The sequence below is a fragment of the Hipposideros armiger genome, unplaced genomic scaffold, assembly GCF_001890085.2.
Source record: "Hipposideros armiger isolate ML-2016 unplaced genomic scaffold, ASM189008v1 scaffold_63, whole genome shotgun sequence".
NCBI classification, from domain to species: Eukaryota; Metazoa; Chordata; class Mammalia; order Chiroptera; family Hipposideridae; genus Hipposideros; species Hipposideros armiger.
In genome coordinates, this window is record NW_017731413.1 from 3683523 (window position 1) to 3702184 (window position 18662).

Here is an 18662-nt window from a genome sequence, read left to right on the forward strand (position 1 = left end):
AACAGCAGCCATAATGCCTGGATCTTATAGGAATAAGGGTTTGTATTGCTCTGGGGTGACACCAAGAAAAGCCTGAGGATCTCGTATCTATTTCTCCTTCTGTCTCATGCTAGTCTAGACATGAACTCGAAAGTGGCTACAGAGCCAGGGTCCCTCAGACCCAGAAGAACACGGATGTGGTTGTATCCCCAAAGAGTCAACTCACTAGCTGAAGGTTTAGAAATTTCTGGGTGAAAACTACTAATTTCCTTGGAACTTGTTATATTGAACAAACTGAAAAAAATTCATCCCACTCTTCAAAATGCCAACTGTACAACCACTTGCCACCCCAAAATTCTTGTACCCCTTACTCCCATCCCACAAGACCGAGACCATAGAACTATTCTCCTTCAGCTCTTATTTTGTCAGAGAGAAATTCAAGTTCTATGAGGGGGTATAAATATGAAATTATATAGGATATAAATATAAACTTATTTAAAAATAACTATCACATTAAAATTCTCTCAGCATTAACAAATACAAACATAAACAGTTACATTTTGGCACATACATCTCTGCCCTACAAAGCTTTGGCAGACGAACACTGTAGCAAACCAAACTAGGATGGTTCTGTGAAGCAGTATTTGTTGCTACAGCAAGGGCAACAGGAGGATGCAAATTCTTTTCAGGAAATCATCTGCAACTGAATGTAGAATCACTGGAATAGTCTGTATGCCAAGTTTACATTATACAGGAGACAGTCTCCCCTCATTTTAATTCACACATAAAAGGCTGGCACAGACTTGTTCAAGTCACTGTCAGTAATAGAGCTTTTAAATTCGAGGAACAAAACAGAGAAAGAACATATAATTAATGTTATCAATTAAGCATGCAAATATCTTTGCTTCCATTTTTAGATGTTGTCAACTTTTAAGATACTTGGCTATATTTCGAGAAAATAAGGGGAAAAAAAATGCACCTGTCCTGAGAGTTAGAATATTCAGGGTAAGGTTTTGCATGTGATAAAGAAAAATAAAGTAGTAATGTTTCAGATGTCAGCAACAACTTGATTGAGTATGGTCTCCACGGGGGTATATTCTCACTTTTTGGCCTACATTCCAATGGCTGGACAATGAATACAGGAAAGAAATATGTCTCCTACAAGACAAAAGTGCTACCGACATTATAGGAAAATGTCGGGCATTCCCTCAAGCTAAAACTGAGCAGTGAGTACTGGTCAGTGGGAATCTTATTATAAAAGAAAGCCCGCTTACCCGCAGCTTGTGACTGGGACAGAGTTTAGGTATTCGTTCACCTAGCTAGCATGCATGTAGGCCGTAAGGAAAGTCCAGCGTCTTCAAGCAAAATGAAGTCCAAGCTCCATAGTACGACACAAGTAGGGTAACCACAGTTTATCATTCAAACCAGGACACTTGTAAGAGTGAAAGCAGTCACTACCAATAATTACTCTAGGACAACAGGCATAAACCAGGACTGTCCTGGGCAAGCCAGAATGGATGGTCACCCTGTCTCAAGATAGATACCAGACGGATGGTCAGTATCAAGTTGACGAGTTATGGCTAACCTGAGAGACCAAGCAACAGTGGAGAATACCTATTAATTTTAAGAATGTTTTCTTTTCATGAATACTTTATTGTCTATATTTTTACATATTATTATGTTAAAGTAAAACTAAAAATAGTAAACCTATTATCTACACATATATATATATTTTTTTTTCACTAAATTTTGTTATATAATTCACTAAATTTTCTTTGTTTAGTATTCAATGCTAACAAAAGTCTTAAGAAAAATAGGAAATACAGGAGCAGATATTTTTGTCAGTAAATTTCATACCTTGGAAGACTGACCTATAATCATCAGCTTTCTGCAAATTGTGTAGATGTAAATGGTACCTAGATGGAGAAAAAGATCATTAATATGTTTCATGGTCAACTCATGGAAATTTTATATTCCAATTTCTGTGGTTTACGTCTGTAGCTCTCAAAACAAGTAATCTCAGGAGAAAGTCTGACAATAGTTAGAGTTATACTCATTATAATTTGTTTTGTAACTTGTAGCCAAATCATTAAAAGAACTAATAGGGCCTTATTTTAAATATGTTCACATAGAAATCCTTTTTAAGATTCTCATTTTTAAAGCAGTTTAAGTTTTGAAATATATGAAGAAAATAATATTTTTAGTAGCATAATTTATGTACCCTGTGGTTTTAGTACTTCATATAAAATAGTATTGGTTCCCATGGTTTCCTTATAGTTGAAAAACTAAAGATTTATCTCCAAATGAGGTAGCCATACAAATTTAATCATACAATACTCAACAAAGAATCTCATAATAATTTAAAAATCATAATGCATAATAGGTTGCATTATATTCATTGGGAGTCTCATATAATATTTATCCTATTATTAAGATATGTCCTATGAGCACTCTAATGAAAAACAGCATTTCCAACTCCTATATAATATCATTCAAGTATGATTTTTTTTTTAATCAGGGCATTAACTAAATGAAGACAGAAGGCAGATGGCAGGGTTGGGGGAGGGGTGAGGAACAATATCACCATACATCTCTCTATCTACAAAGGACGTTATACTGCTTTAAACATACCCAAAGATGGTAACATGCTTTCAAAAGCCATGTTAATTACAACGCAAGTAGTCTAAATATTTTCTATAACATATTTGATCTGAACTCATAACCATCAAAATAGAACAATTATGAATCCTATGTTCACGGTTAAACTTTAAAACCTTCTGAGAAAACAGCATCTGTTCCAAAAGACACATTACTTGATTAAAACGCACTTGTAAGCATAATACATATTAATTACATAAATCCATGACAAAAAAATATTGCATTAAATCTTAAACACTTATTGCACCACAAACTTCACAGAGATTGCAATAGGCCCTTAACGCTCAAGGACTCAGCATTCTTAGTGTGGCTGCTTCCTCGACGTAGTTACTTATTTCACATAAGATCCAGTGGGGAGGAAACCACTTGGCTAGTAACGGCTCAAGCCCGGTATTCTTATCGCAACTTGGTTTTCTCTACCTCCGCTCTTAATCTTTCAAAATTAAACTGTATAGCTGTGTTTCTTTGTTTAAAAAAAGAAACAGTCACCAAGTAAGGATATGCATAGGAAACGCATGCCTCTCCACAAAACATGTGATTCAGGTGTAAGCCAGGAGCCTGTATAAACATGTCAGTAACAGGAACTGGGGAATTTCAGGAGGCCTCAAGGAGACTGCCCTGAAGAATGACAAGGGCCCTCTGTATTTCAAAAATGTGCCTTTAACCTTTCCAACCCTGGTACGTCCTGACTGTAACTGAGCCCTTCTTTGATGGTTCGGGATCTTAGCACGGCTCACAAATACCCACTGCAGAAGAGAGTGATCGGTCTAGAATCGAACACAGACTGAATCTTGACAACCTCAGATACCTCCAGAAGTTTTTTTTGCTTTGTTTTTGACGAAATATGAGTTTCTTGCTTTGTCATGGGACTCCTTTTCACCAGAGATGGCCACCACCAAAATACTCTGACTATTCGAGGGTTTAAATTTGAGGGTGGCGGTTAATTAAGAAGTAAGGTGTTATCAAATATTCATACACCCACTTAGATTTTATGAAAGAACAAAGGTTGGTTGCATATGTTAAGAAACCAAGGGTGTGTATATATCATAGTCAATTAAAAGTGAAGAAAATAAGTGTTAACTTCTAGCTGAAAAGGTTCAACGGTTTTTGATAAATCTACTGTAATTTATTTTTGATTACTTAAACTTCAAAGTTTTAAAACTACAGGATCTTTGCATTTGCTGATCCCACAGTTGGGATGTCCTTCCCCCAAATACTGAGATGCCTCACTCAGGTCCTTGCTCAAATATCATCTCAGGGAGACCTTCCCTGAACGTTCTATTTAACATCGCAGCCCAGCCCCAGGCCAGGCCGGCTCTTCCTATCCTGTCCTCGGCCTTTATTTTTCTCCATAGCACTCTGCACAGTCTGCCACAACCATTTAGCTTTTTGTTTTGTTTCGTTTTAATACTTCTTTTTATTAGTTTCAGGTGTACAAAACAATGTAATAGGCATTTATGCCCCTCACAAAGTGAAACTCCCCCCCCAAATCTACTACCCTTTTGACATTGTATATAGCTGTTACAATACCATTGACTATATTCTCTATGCTGTACTTTACATCCTGGGGGGAGGGGAGGAATATATATATATATATATATATATATATATATATATATATATATATATATATATGNATATATATATATATATATATATATATATATATATATATATATATATATATGTTTAATTATAGTTGACATTCAATATTATTCTACTTCAGGTGTATAGCACAGTGGTCAGGCATCTACACAGTCTATGAAGTGATCCCCCTGATAAGTCCAGTACCCATCTGGCACCTTACATAATCTTTACAACATTATTGATTATATTTCCAATGCTGTATTTCATATCCCTGTGACTATATTGTGATCACCAATTTGTACTTTCTAATCCCTTTACTTCTCCCCATCCCCAACCCCGCCCATCTAGCAACCATCAGTTTATTCTCTGCGTCTCTGAGTCTATTTCTGTTTTGTTTGCTTCTTTAGATTCTGCATATAAGTGAGATCATATGGTATTTGTCTTTCTCAGTCTGACTTATTTCATTTAGCATAGTATTCTCTAGGTCCATTAGTTTTGATTTGTTTATCACTTCCCTGTAGCAGAATGTAACCATGAAAACAGGGTTTTGGTCTATTGTCCACTCCTGTGTCCCTAGCACCTAAAACAATGCCTGGCAATCAGTTTTGGAAGAATTAATTAAAACAGGGACAGGAATTACTGAAACTAAGTATGTATATTTCCCACAACCCAGCAATCCCACTCCTGGGCATAGATCCCAGAAAATTCTCACACATGTCTAGAAAAGGAGATGTGCGAGGATATTATTCACTACAGGATTATTTATGCAGTTAGAGAGGCAGGGCAAACCAAGTGCCCGTCCCTAGGTGTGTATGGATATCTGGAACACAATTCAGCAGGCAGAGTTAATGAACTACATTGACAGACAGGAACCTATTTCAATTCTAAAACCATAGTATTGAGCAGAATAATATTTAGAAAACAGAATAAAATCTAGAGCACAATGTTACCTGTACAAAGAAAGAGCACACACCAAGAAAAGGATGGAGAAGATACAGAAATTGTTTTTTTGTTTTGTTTTGTTTTGTTTTAAGAATACTGGGATATTTTGTGTGTGAACCTAAAAAGACTGCAAACAGGGAGTCATGCTGTGCAATTTCCACCACTCAAGCAAGGCCTGACTGCAAGGCCCAACCCATGGGCCTAATCACTGCTTTTTGAGCACAGAACTGCTCCTGCTCAGTCCCTACCAAGATGTGTGAGCAACTCAGGTGGACAGATGGTACTGGCTACTCTGGAAATCACAGACCCTCTTGAGCATGATCAGGCACAAAAGCTTGACAATCACCAAAAAAACTTCTTCCAAAGTCAGCCTCATCTCTGGCAGCAAATCTAAGGTCTAATATGGATTAAAATGTCAAAAAACATTTGGTAAGGGCAAGGAAGGAAAAGGCTAGGAAATGTATTTCAATTGCCATAGATGAGCTAAAATCCAATGTTTTCTTTCAAGTTATTTTGTACAGTTCTTATGCATATAGAACACAGTCATGATTTTCCTTTTAACAATATATTATCCAGAGAACAATAGAGCAAATAACTCATTGCAACTTTTCATTGTAACTTTAAAAAGAATTTGAATTGAATCTAAACTGTAACTCTTTAAAGATAAAAAAATGCTACATTTTGATAGATAATATTTCATGAGACATATATAATGTATATATGTATGTGTAGCTATACAATGCATATATGTATGTAAGTATGCTATACACACACATATATAGACACACATTCTCAGAGCTCCTTACTCAAAACTAAGAAAAACCAAGTAGGAGGAGGAGGTTGATACATAGAAAGCCACAGTCACTGGCCAAGTTACTTGAGAGGACCAATAAATGGATGATGCTTAGAACCAATCTAACCTGCAGTGGTTCTTTGATTCCTCTCCACTTATATTTCTTTATTAACTATGGCCTCTGCTTTTATATACCTGAAACTGATTATCCCCACAGCCTCTAACACGGCTTGGAGCAGAAAACCCAAAGACATGCTTTGTAAGTCCCTGCTTATGAGGACAAACTAAAAAGTAATCAAAAAATGTAAAAAAACATAAGCATCCTATTATGAAATAAGTGCGTTTTAAATCACAAGGTAATCAAGTTAATGTTAAAATTGGCATTTAAATAACTTTCTCAATGACATCATGGAAAATAGAATACATTGGTACATACCATTGAAGATAATCCAACAAAGGTGCTCCTGTGGCAGAGCCACCTGCATGATGAGTCGTAAGGAGGACAAGATATGCAGGCACTGGACCACAGATTCTTTATTCTGTAGGTTCACATCTCTGTCACAGACCAGCTCGTAGTTGCAAATATATTTGCCATTTAAAGCATGAAACTGAAACACATGGGAAAATGTAAATAAATATAAACAAAGTTTATGCAATTTAGGAAAGCTTTTCTCAAAATGTAAAAAACTAGAGCCAGCCAAGTGGCTCAGTTGGTTAAGAGTTGGCTAAAGGGCGCGAGCTCTAAGCAACAGGGCCACTGGTTCGATTCCCACATGAGCCAGTGATGCTGCAACCGAGCTGAGCTGTCACTGAGCTGCCAACAGGTGGCAGGATGGCTCAGCTGGTGTAACAACAAGACTGCCTGTTCAATGGTGGGCTACGCCCACCCACAACTAAAATTGAACACAGCACCTTGAGCTTACAGGCCACGAGCTGCCGACGGGAAGCCAGATGGAGACTGGCGCCCTCCAGAATGAAGATTGAAGAACAACAACTTGGCTGGTCCCCCTCCCCAATTCCCCAACACTGTTCCCCTCCCCCAACTCCCCAATAAAATCTTTAAAAAAATGTAAAAAACTAAAATGGAGACAATTTTGCTTAATTAATTTAATAAATTAGTATAGTGCCATGAACTGAATGTTTGTGTCCCATCCCCCCAAAAATTCTTATGTTGAAACCTATCCCCAAAATGATGGTATTTGAAGGTGAGGGCTCTGGGAGGTAATTAGGTCATGAGGATGGAGGCCTTATGAATGGGATTAGTGCCCTTATAAAAGAGACACCAGGGCCGGCAGAGTGGCATGTTGGTTAAGAGTTGGCTTGGGACGCCAGCTCTGCAGCAGGGCCCTGGTTTGGATCCAACATGAGGGCCAGTGACACTGCGCCCTCTACAGCTAAGATGGTGAACAACAGCTCGACCTGGAGCTGGGCTGCTGTGAGTCCCTGGAGGCAGCATAGCCTGCAGCCCCTACTGCAGTGGGCTGCCATGAGCAACCATGAGTGGCTGGCAGCCAGCGTAAGTGGCCAGCAGCTGGTGTGAGCTGCTGTGAGCCGCTGTGAGTGGCCGTCCAAGGCTGGTGAGCAACTGCCTCACTTGGGAAGAGCATAATGATAATGCCAACATGGGCCAGTGAAGCGACGTCCTTGACAACTAGACTGAAGAACAAAAGGACAGCAACTTGTCTGTTCCCCTTCCCCGATTCCCCAACGCTGTTCCCCTTCCCCAGTTCCCCAGTAAAATCTTAAAAAAAAAGAGACACCAGAAAGCTCCCTCATGGCTTCTGCCACCTGAGAACACAGTGAGAAGACAGCCATCAATGAACTAGGAAGCAGGCTCTCACCAGACACTGAATATTCCTGTACCTTGATCTGAGATATCCCTGCCTCCAGAAAGTGAGAAATAAATGTCTGTTGTTTAAGCCATCAGTCTATGATTTTTTTGTTATAGCAACCCTAACAGATTAAGACATAGAGAAAGAAATGCGGTAAAATAGGTTTCTTTGAAGCATCCATTTAGTACAAAATCCTATTTCCAAGAATACGGAATTGAATCAATTTTTGGAAACTCGCCCAATGGCATTTTAACTTATTAATTCAGATGTCATTATTATTATTTGCACAATTCACTCAGCAAATGTTTATTGAGCACCTCTATTTGCCACACTCTGTTAAGCAATAGGGACTCAAAGTTGGCAGGGGGGAAAGAATTCCAGGCACAGCCATGTTAAGAATGCCTAAAGTAGTTGCTGTGGTCACTGAATTGAAAGTCTTTTGCAAGGCTGGAAAACAAAGTTTCAGATAAAGAAATTAAGCTGTAGAGGTGGTCCATGGTCAATTCCATGTCATTCCAAGCAATATGGACTTTAGCTAAAGGGCAAAGTCAAGGGGCAGAGGCGTAAAATAACTTGATTTATACTTTAGAAATTAATTCTGACAAAAGTGTGGAAGATGAAAAGCAGAAGGTAGGGAATAAAGCTACGTGCAGGGAAGCTACGCGAGATCAAAGGGCGCTGAGGTAGTCCAGACATACCAGGGCCCTGAAATGGGGCTCTGGACTCGGGGATGAAGAAAAAGAAAAGATTTAAGTCTTGTCTGAGTCAATGAGATTTAGTGACCAATTCAATGTGGGAGATAGGCGAGAGGAAGAGGTCTGCAATGATTTCTTGCTTCGGTGACTGGCTGGAGCCAATTATGGAGGAAAGATGAGTTCAGCTTGGGATACGTCAAGTTGAGATGTTCATGACATAACTGAATAGCTGTGGAATTCAGAACAGAGATTTTTATGAAGAGCTAGACTATTGATGAGTACTGGTAAAGTTATGGGAGTAGACACTCTTAATAATACAAACGGGCCTTATCACATAGATTTCCTGCTTGGATGTATGTACACTATTTCTAGCCACTATGTAGTTGGTATCACAGAAGATATTTATTGAATGTAGCTACATGTTGGAATAATCATTATCTTCAAAGTGCTCACTTTTTTATAAGCAGATAATGATGCTTAGCATTTTTTGAGTGTCAGGCCCTATTCTAAGTCTTTGATTACCTCGGCAATCCTAAAACAACATTATGAGAGAGGTCTTATTATTACTTCCATTTTACAGATGATGAAACCGAGGCACAAAGGAATTACATAACTTCTCCAAGATCCCATCCTTAGGAAGTGGCATAGCAGCTCTTTGAACCCAGGCAGGGTGGTTCTAGGGACCAAATTCTCACCCACTCTGCCATAATGCCTCCCTGCAGTACATACAAAGAGGGTCAATAAATTCCATAATTAAGTATCTTTGTACAAAACTTTGCTGTTAATATTCTGACCGTAAATTCTTCATTATCCATGATCTTTACACATTTAATTCCAAAATTATTTCTCTAACAAAACTTCTCAAGACCCCTAGTTCTGTGTTGTCAAGTTCCTCCTAGACTAAATTTTCAATCTATTTATTCTCTTACTCACTTATTTTGTACATATTTATTGAGAACCACAGTGTGCCAGTGTCAAACTTAGCATTTATTAATAAAAAACAAATTCTTCGCATCTTTTTGCATCTATCACAACAGTCCTGACGGCATACTCTTATGTTGTCTTTATTGTTTTACCTTCTGCCTCCAGTCTTTTTCTTTCTACTCTGTTCTGTGTACTGCTTCTAGATTAATCATTCTCACTGTATCACTTCATTTATTCACCCCTTCAATAAAGCTTTCTCGAGAATTTATTACATGCAAGGCACTGTTCTTAGTGCTAGGGATTAGAGATTAGAGCAGTCCCTGTCTTCATGAAGCTCACATTCTAGAAGAAGAGAAAGGAAATTTAAAAATAAACAAATACAGGGGGCCGGTCGAGTGGCTCAGTTGGTTAAGAGCTCGCTCAAGAGTTTGAGCTCTGAGCAACAGCGGTTCGAGTCCCGGCCCGAGATGAGCTGCCGCTGAGCTGCCAACAGGTGGCAGGATGGCTCAGCTAAAAAAAAATAAAAATAAAAATAAATTTAAAAAAATAAACAAATAAAAATGTAGCTGGTGAGAGTAAATGACATAAAGAAAAATAAAGCAGGGAGTGCAGGAGACCTGCAGGAAGTGAAGGACGAGCTACACAGGTATCTAAGATACAAGCTTCGCAGACAGTGGAGCTCATCAGTACACTGGTGCTAAGGCAAGGAGGCTGGGTGGAAGCAGGATAATGGGACAGTCCAACAGAGAAAGATGGAGACCTGGACTAGGGTGAAATAGGAGGGGCCTTAAAAGTCCGAACTCCTAAGCTTTTCATTCAGTACTATTCCCAATGGGGTACCAATTCATTGCCCTGTATTCTCATTCATGTACCTATGATATAGTCAAATTGAACTGATCGATGGACCCCCAAATATGCCTTGAGATTTTTATGCTAATTAAACCATGCATGAGGTGTGGTGAAATAATAGGGTGAATGTTTCAACTAAAAAAAAATTATTACAGTAAAAGACACAATGACATTAATCCCCTTTAAAATACTCCCCTCGCTTCGAACACACTTATCCCCTCATTCTTGCCACTTTCTGAAGCAGTTCTGGAAGTCCTCTTTTGTGAGTGTCTTTTGTTGCGCTGTTGTGGCTGCCTCAATGTCCTGAACTGATTCAAAACAGTTTACCTTTCACAGTCATTTTGACTTTGGGGAAGAGCCAGAAGTTGCACGGTGCCAGATCCGGTAAATAAGGTGGATGAGGACACACCGTAATGTTTTTATTTGATAGAAATTGCCATATCAGAAGCGAAGTGTGACATGGGGCCTTTCTGTCGAGATCACAAAATATGGTGACTGCTGCTGCCAAGTGCCATCCAATAAAAAGACAGGGATCTTCAATATGGGAAACAGTGCGACAAACCTTAGTAACAGTGTGTGACAAGTTTCTACTTGTTCAGTGCAGTCAGTCAGGTACGAGCTACAATTCAGAGAAGGTGTACTTTAAAGTGTGCCATTAATCATCCTCCATCATGACAACGCTCCGTGTCATACATCGCTTCTGGTATAACAATTTCTGTCAAATAAAAACATTACAGTGTGTCCTCATCTACCTTTATTCACTGGATCTGGCACTGTGCCACTTCTGGCTCTTCCCCAAAGTCAAAATGATTCAGGACATCGAGGCAGCCATGACAGTACAACTAAAGACACTCATGAAAGAGGACTTCCAGAACTGCTTCAGAAAGTGGCAGGAAAGATGGGATAAGTATGTTCGAAGCGCGGGGGAGTGTTTTGAGGGGGATTAATGGCAATGTGTCTTTCATTTGAATAAGTTTTTTTTATTATTTAAACATGCATCATATTTTTTTATCAACACCTTGTGTTCAAAGCACGGGGGAGTGTTTTGAGGGGGATTAATGGCAATGTGTCTTTCACTTGAATAAGTTTTTTTTTATTATTTAAACATTCACCATATTTTTTTATCACACCTTGTGTGTTTCCAAGGTCTTGAATAATCATCAAATTTGAAATAGCATAACTTTGGATTCAGATTGATTAGCTCTGCCCATTATTTTAAGTGGGCTGGGTTTCTTAGTCTGTAATAAGCCTCGGTTTCCTCATCTGTAAATGAGGCATAATAGCACCTACCTTTTAGGACTGTAATGAGGCTGCAAGATAACAATTCATATATTGCATATAGAAGAGCCTAGTACATGGTAAGTGCTCAACCAGTGACTCAATGGTAACAATTAACATCATAAAAATACTGGTATACTAGAAATAAAGCATACGATTTTATATCAGAAGATCTGTGTTTGAGCTCCAAAGCCACTAGTTACACTGTGTGATTAGCTTTCTTTTTGTCTTTTGTAAAATAGCGATAATAATAGTATCCAACTCACAAAGTTATCGTAGGGATCAAATATGTTTTCCAAAATACTTTGTAAACTAAAAGCCCTCCACAAACATTAGTTACTGTAACAATAACTGTCTGTTAGATGAATGAGTGATTATAGTGATACAATCTCCAAAGCATCTTTAGAAAGTTTAATAAATGCACTTTCTTATCCAGCACTGAAAGCATTTATTAAGCAACTTATAGCACACAAGTAAGTGCTATGCTAAACAAAGGAAAGGCTGTCAACAAAAGGATATACTGCATAGTTCATCATAAATTGTAACTATTTTAGCTACTACTTTCATCTTACCGTATGTACAGCAGTTTTGTCTCCAAAGCCTTTTGGAAAAAAGACAGTTTTGAACTGATGTACATCTGCTTGATTCTCATCAAAGTTGACACTGAACTGCTGAAGATATCTTCCATAGCACTGTAAAAGGGCCAACTTATATTCCTGAAATAAAAAGAGCACTTGATGAAAGTTTCAAAATTTCACTTTGCTTATTAAAATTTCACTATTACATTATATTAATATTAATCAATTATTAAATTATATCATTATTGAAATTAGGTAATATTTATATTATTCTTAGTAGCATCAACCTTGATTATTACTATTACTGCTATTACTACCACCATTACATTATGACTACCATTATCACTACCATTTCCAAACACATATTATGACAGACACTGTGCTAGGCAATTAATGTCCATTATTTCATAATTCTCCTCACAACAAGCCTATATTGAGATAAGACCACCATGATGTCCAGGATGAAAATATTCACTAGGGCACTGTGTGTGGTAATAACTGTCTATACTCAAAATCCAAAAAATGTAACGTCGCCCTTTGATGGTAATCCACCCACTCCATCAGAGAGAGAGGGGAGTTGTGAACTAGCCTTGCTTCTCTGATGCCTCCTGAGCTCCAAACAAGAAGGAAATAAGAGATGAGGAGGCGGGAGAGGGAGGGAGAAAAAGAGAAAAGGAGGAAGGAGGGAAGAAAGGAGAGAGCGAGAAGAAAGAAAGAAGGAGGCAGGAAGAGAAAGAAAGAAGGGGATGGGAGTAAGGAGAAGGAGGTAGAAAGGGAATGAGGGAGAAAGGAAGGAAGGAAGGAAGGAAGGAAGGAAGGAAGGAAGGAAGGAAGGAAGGAAGGAAGGAAGGAAGGAAGGGGAGACAGAATGGGAAGGAGGAAGAAAGGGGGAGAGGGAAGAGAAAGAAGAAGGAAAAGAAAGGAGGGGACAGAAAGGAAGGGGAGAAGGGGGAGGGGAGGGGAGGAGAGAAAAATGCAGGTGATGAGCTGACTCAGCCTCTCTTCTGTCAACAGTCTCTGAAGCTGCATCAGGTCAAACCAAAAAGTCAGAGCTATTGTTAGTTATGATTCTGTTAGTTCTAATTCATGCTTATGTTTCCATTACAAAGTCACATGCCTCATTCCTGCGGCCCACAAGGCACAGTTAACCTAGAGAGTTTCAGGGCAGTGGATGTGAGTAGGGCTCTGAAATATGTCTGTTGTAACCCTTACTCAGTTTCCTCCCCTTAAATGAGTCTCCAGGAAAAGCAACTGCCCTGGGTGTGAACTCCCTTTCAGGTTACCTAGCCCCTTGGGAGGCATCCCAAATGCTGTTTTCTTTCTATTTCTATTGACTTGTTTATTATTGTTCACTAATTAATTCTGATTCTTTTCTGTTCTAACTTGATTTATATAATGAATTCAAATACAGGTTCAAAACAAGAATATTTCAACAGAATGAACTGTACTGAAACTAAAGTAAAAATAAAGAGATTCTAGAACCAAAGTAACAAGTCAAGTTCATTTTCAGGATTACAAATACCTTTATCGGCCCACTTTCCTATCAGTGAAAAGTACGTAAAATATTTTTGTTGTTGTTCCTTTAAGCAAATTTTTAAATATCCTATCTTGGCCTTTCTATTTGAAATATTCTGAATCCTTAGCCACTACCCATCATCCACTTGCTTTATCAATTTCTAACATGGCTGCTTTCTCCTCCCTCCACCAATATCCACTCAGCCTACCTGAATACTCCTCAAACAATCCCAATCACCAGCTTCTTATGTTGAGGAGAAGCATAAAAATGGAGAGGGGGCACTCTTCTAATTCTTGTCAAAACTGTAATTCCACTTCACATTAATATGGATTACAAGTTGGAGCTCATCTTTTTTTTTCCCCTATAGTTTTTCCAAACTCCAGTTTCTAAGAACCGCAGTCCAATTACATGGAGCTAAGGTGATTATCTAATTTTGGCAGCAGAAAATACTTGTAGATCGTAGTTCTTAATTATCAAAGTTCCTCCATATCTTACCCTCTATTTGGTAAATTTCCCTCCCAAACCAAAAGATCTCAAGTCCAAAAAATAGAAGTGGAGGAGGAAAATGATGCTGAAAAACTGAAAATTGAGAAGACACTAAATATGGCCCATGTCCAGCCTAAAATCACTTTGGATAAAATAATTCTTAGTCCAAAGATCCTAGATGTGCCAAATACTCAATTCATACCTAACTTGGAATAATTTGGGCCTATGCCAGAGCTTAAGGGAAAACTTACATTATCATTAACTTAAAACTTAGCCATGATATGGTCTTACCAAACCAAGTCCATGAGTCCACAGAAATCTAAAACCTGGGTATTGATATGGAACTAGCAATAGGAACAAGCTCAGTTTGGAATACAATACTGAGCAAGAAACAAGGTTAAGTATGGAATAACGGCTAAAATTACATTTGGCAAAACATTAAGAAGGCAATGGAAGTTATTAAAACAGGGCACTGGGTAGCAAGCAACACAGCAGCAAGGCCAGAAGCCATGCGAGTTGTCTGCTGGGTAAGCCAACCATGCAAAAAAACAACAGGAAGTGGTGTCTGGGCTCTTTTGTATAATGTAGGAACATGATGACTCAGCATTTCCTGTTGGGCGCCTACCACACCCTCTGTTAAGTAGGGGTTGTGCTCCTGCCCATCCCCAGCCAGCTGTCTTTCTGTTCTGGAATCTTTCACCTATGAAGAATCTCAACTACGAAATTAAAAAACAAACACTTTTTTGGTTACCATGCCTCGTTAAAATTTGATGTTTTCATTTGTATTTTTTTCTAATAAAAACAATCATGTAAAATAGGAATGGTATCAAACCAAATAATAATAATAATTATCCAAATGAGTTTCATTTAGGCTTTTTTCCCTCCGGAAGCACTTACTTTCATTTCACAAAGGCTATCTCCAACCTTCAGAAGCTTTTCATTGTAATAGGCAGCTGGCAGCCGGGGGGCGTATTTGTTCCAGATATTAAACAAAGACGTGGCACTGTAAAAATCAAAATAAAATAATATCTTCAAAGTCAGCACGAAGCCTCAATTAATTAGCAAGCAACCCTTAAAAACTTATCATGTGTTAAGTCCTTCCAATGTGCCTTGTTAATGTCTAATTATTAATAAATACAATTCTGGTCAAAATTATTGCTTCTTTTGTGTCAAGAACTGATTGAAGCTCTTTATATGCATTTTTTAAAATAGCCTATTTTTTTAGAGCAGTTTTAGGTTCACAGAAAAATTGAGCAGAAGGTATAGAGATTCCCCATACACCTCCTGCCCCCCGACACATGCATAGCCTCCCCAATACCAACACCCCCCACCAGAGTGGGACAATTGTTACAACTGATGAACCTATACTGATACATCCTTATCACCCAGTGTCCATAGTTTACATTAGGGTTTACTCTTGCTGTTGTACATTCTATGGGTTTGGACAGATGTATAATGACATGTATCCATCATTAAGGTATGATACAGAGTAGTTTCACTGCCCTAAAAATCCTCTGTGATCTGCATATTCATTCCTCCCTCTCCACCCCTACTCCCACCCCCAGGCAACCACTGATCTTTTTAGTCACTGCACAGTTTTGCCTTTTTCAAAATGTCACATTCTTGGAATCGTACAGTACATAGCCTTTTCAGATTGGCTTCTTTCACTTAGTAATATGCATTCAAGATTCCCCCGTGTTTTTTTTATGGCTTGATAGCTTATTTCCTTTTAGAACTGAATAATATTCCATTGTCTGGATATACCAGGCTATTTACTTACTGAAAGACATTTTGTTTGCTTCCAAGTTTTGTCCATTTGAATAAAGCTGCTATAAACATCCATGTACAGATTTATGAATGGACATTACTACTTTGGGTAAATACCAAGGAGAACAATTTACCAAAGAGTATGTTTAGTTTCATAACATACCACCAAACTGTCTTCCAAAGGGGCTACACCATTTTGCATTCCTACCAGCAATGAAAAAGAGTTTCTGTTCTTCCATATCCTCACCAACATTTGGTGTTCTCAGTGTTCCAGATTTTGGCCATTCTAATAAATTGTGCAATGGTATCTCACAGTCGTTTTAATTTGCATCTTCCTGATGATAGATGGTGTGGAACATCTTTTCATATGTCTATATGCCATTTGTATATCTTCTTTGGTGAGGCATCTGTTAAGGTCGTTAGTCCATTGTTTCAATCAGGTTGTTTGTTTCCTTACTCTTGAGTTTTCAGAGCTCTTTGTAGTTTGGATAATAGTCCTTTATCAGATATGTCTTTTGCAAATATTTTCTCCCAGTCTGTGGCTTGGCTTTCATTCTCTTGACAGTGTATTTCACAGAGCAGAAATTTTTCATTTTAATGAAGTCCAGGTTATCGATTCTTTCTTTCATGGATTACACCTTTGACGTTATATCTAAACAGTCACTGCAAAACCCAAGGTTACCTAGATTTTTTTCCTATGTTATCTTCTAGGCATTTTATAGCATTTATAGGTTTGTGATCTAATGTGAGTTAATTTTGGGGAAGGGTGTAAGGTTTGTGTCTAAATTCATTTGTTTTTTTACACGTGGATGTCCAGTTGTTACAGTACCATTTGTTGAAGTAACTACCTTTATACCATTGTATTGCCTTTGCTCCTTTCTGAAAGATCAGCTGAATGTATGTAGGTCTATTTCTGAGCTCTCTGTTCTGTTACTTTAATCTATTTGTCCATTCTATCATCAATACCACACTCACTTGATTACTGTAGCTTTATAGAAAACCTGAAAGTCAAGTAGCATCAGTCCTCCAACTTTGCTCTCCTTCAATATTATGTTGGCTATTTTAGGTCTTTGGCAAACATGCTCTTTTTTTTTTTCATTTTCACAACAACCCTGAGATAGGGAATATCAATATTTCAAATATAGAATGGATGAAACTGAGACTTATGCATCCACGCGCTTAACTAGTACATCTATAACTAAGTACATATATAACTTCCAATCCTCTGGCATAGAAATTCACTGAGGGCAAGGACCTCAACTATATTATTCATTGTCCAGTCCTAAGAGTAGTGAATATCTAGTATATGTAAGTACTCAATAAATATTTGTTGAAAGAATGAATAAATCAATAGGGAAAAGAAACATTTCTTGTTCTTATTTTATTCTTTTTTTATAAAGGGTCCAAGAGTTCAAATATCCAGTCTATTTAGGGTTATGCTTCCTTTCACCTAGTAAAACAAAACTAAAGCATACAACATTCTCAGAGTGGCTTCTAATCAGAGTTTCAAAGGGTAGCAGATCATTTCTTATTTTGTTCATTCATTTAGTCAACATGTACCCCTTTCCTCTCTCTCAGAAATCATAAATGTCTCTAGGAAGAATCCAAATTTCCCTCAACAGCTGTCCAACCCTATTTCATAAATTTCTAGATAAGGACAGTATTATGGACTGAATGTGTGTCCCCTCAAAATTCATATGTTGAAGCCCTAACCCTCAATGTGGCTGTGTTTTGAGAGGGGGACTCTTAAGAAAGTAAATAAGGTTAAATTAAGTCATAAGGGTGGGATTAATGCCCTTCTGAGAGACCAGGGAGCACTTGTGCTCACTCCCATTCTCTCCTCCCCACCCCTACTTCCTGAAAGGAAAGGCTGTATGAGGTCAAAGTGGGCCTCTGAAAGCCACAAAGCAAGCTCTCACCAGAAACTGACCCTGCTGGACCTTGATTTGGGATATCTAGCCTCCAGAACCGTGAGAAAATAAATTTCTGTTGTTTAAGCCACCCAGCCTATGGTATTTGTTATGGCTACCCAATTGACTAAGACAGACAGGAATCTAAACTTAAGGATTGAAGATGGCTCTAGCATTTATGACATACACGCAGGGATATTAATAAAACAACCTCAACAGAAACATGTCAATTCATTCATTCAGGTAATTAAAGGATATTGGTTGAATGACAAAGGAAGTGGGCAGGAGTGGGTATTCCTGCCTTCATGAACTGAGCAATAATATTTAGGGGTAGAAAAAGATACACATGTACCAAGTACTAAACAATGCCAAATAAATAGTGTGGCAAATACAGCCCAAAGAAGTTTAAAAAGGGAGAAGTGTTTTGGTTGCTTTGTTTATTTTACCTTTTTCAGTTTCATTTGCTGCTTCATGAAATGTCACGGTGTTAGAATAAATACAATGAACCTAAAAAATTCACCAAGTCTTGCTAGAATTCTTAAAAAATTATGTAGATGAGTTAATTTTTCCAAACCTTACAGATGACATAATGATGACTAGGTTTGTTACTCAAAAAAAAGCTTTGTTAAATCAATCAAGGTTATATAATAAGAGAACTGTCTTTTCTTTTGTTTTTTTTTTAAGTAACCCTAAATTCAAGTTAAGATTGCTCATTGGGAATGGCTTACATAATGATTAAACAAAGGAAATATAATATATACTATATCATGTACATCATTTAAGAAAAGAATGTTAATGTAGTTTGGGTTACTGATTGATTACAGCTGCTGCTGGATATTTAGAATTTTCTAAAATAGAAAAGCGTAAT

At 37.9% G+C, this 18662-nt stretch overlaps 1 protein-coding gene across 1 annotated transcript in view; it reads right to left on the reverse strand.

The window, feature by feature from the left end:
• The window catches only part of CFAP54 (cilia and flagella associated protein 54), a 294961-nt gene that overhangs the window by 272393 nt on the left and 3906 nt on the right, over positions 1–18662 (reverse strand). Inside the window, 4 exon segments of the mRNA XM_019641676.1 lie at positions 1837–1895; positions 6396–6567; positions 12110–12253; positions 15015–15120. Of these exon segments, the coding sequence (XP_019497221.1) occupies positions 1837–1895; positions 6396–6567; positions 12110–12253; positions 15015–15120 (481 nt within the window).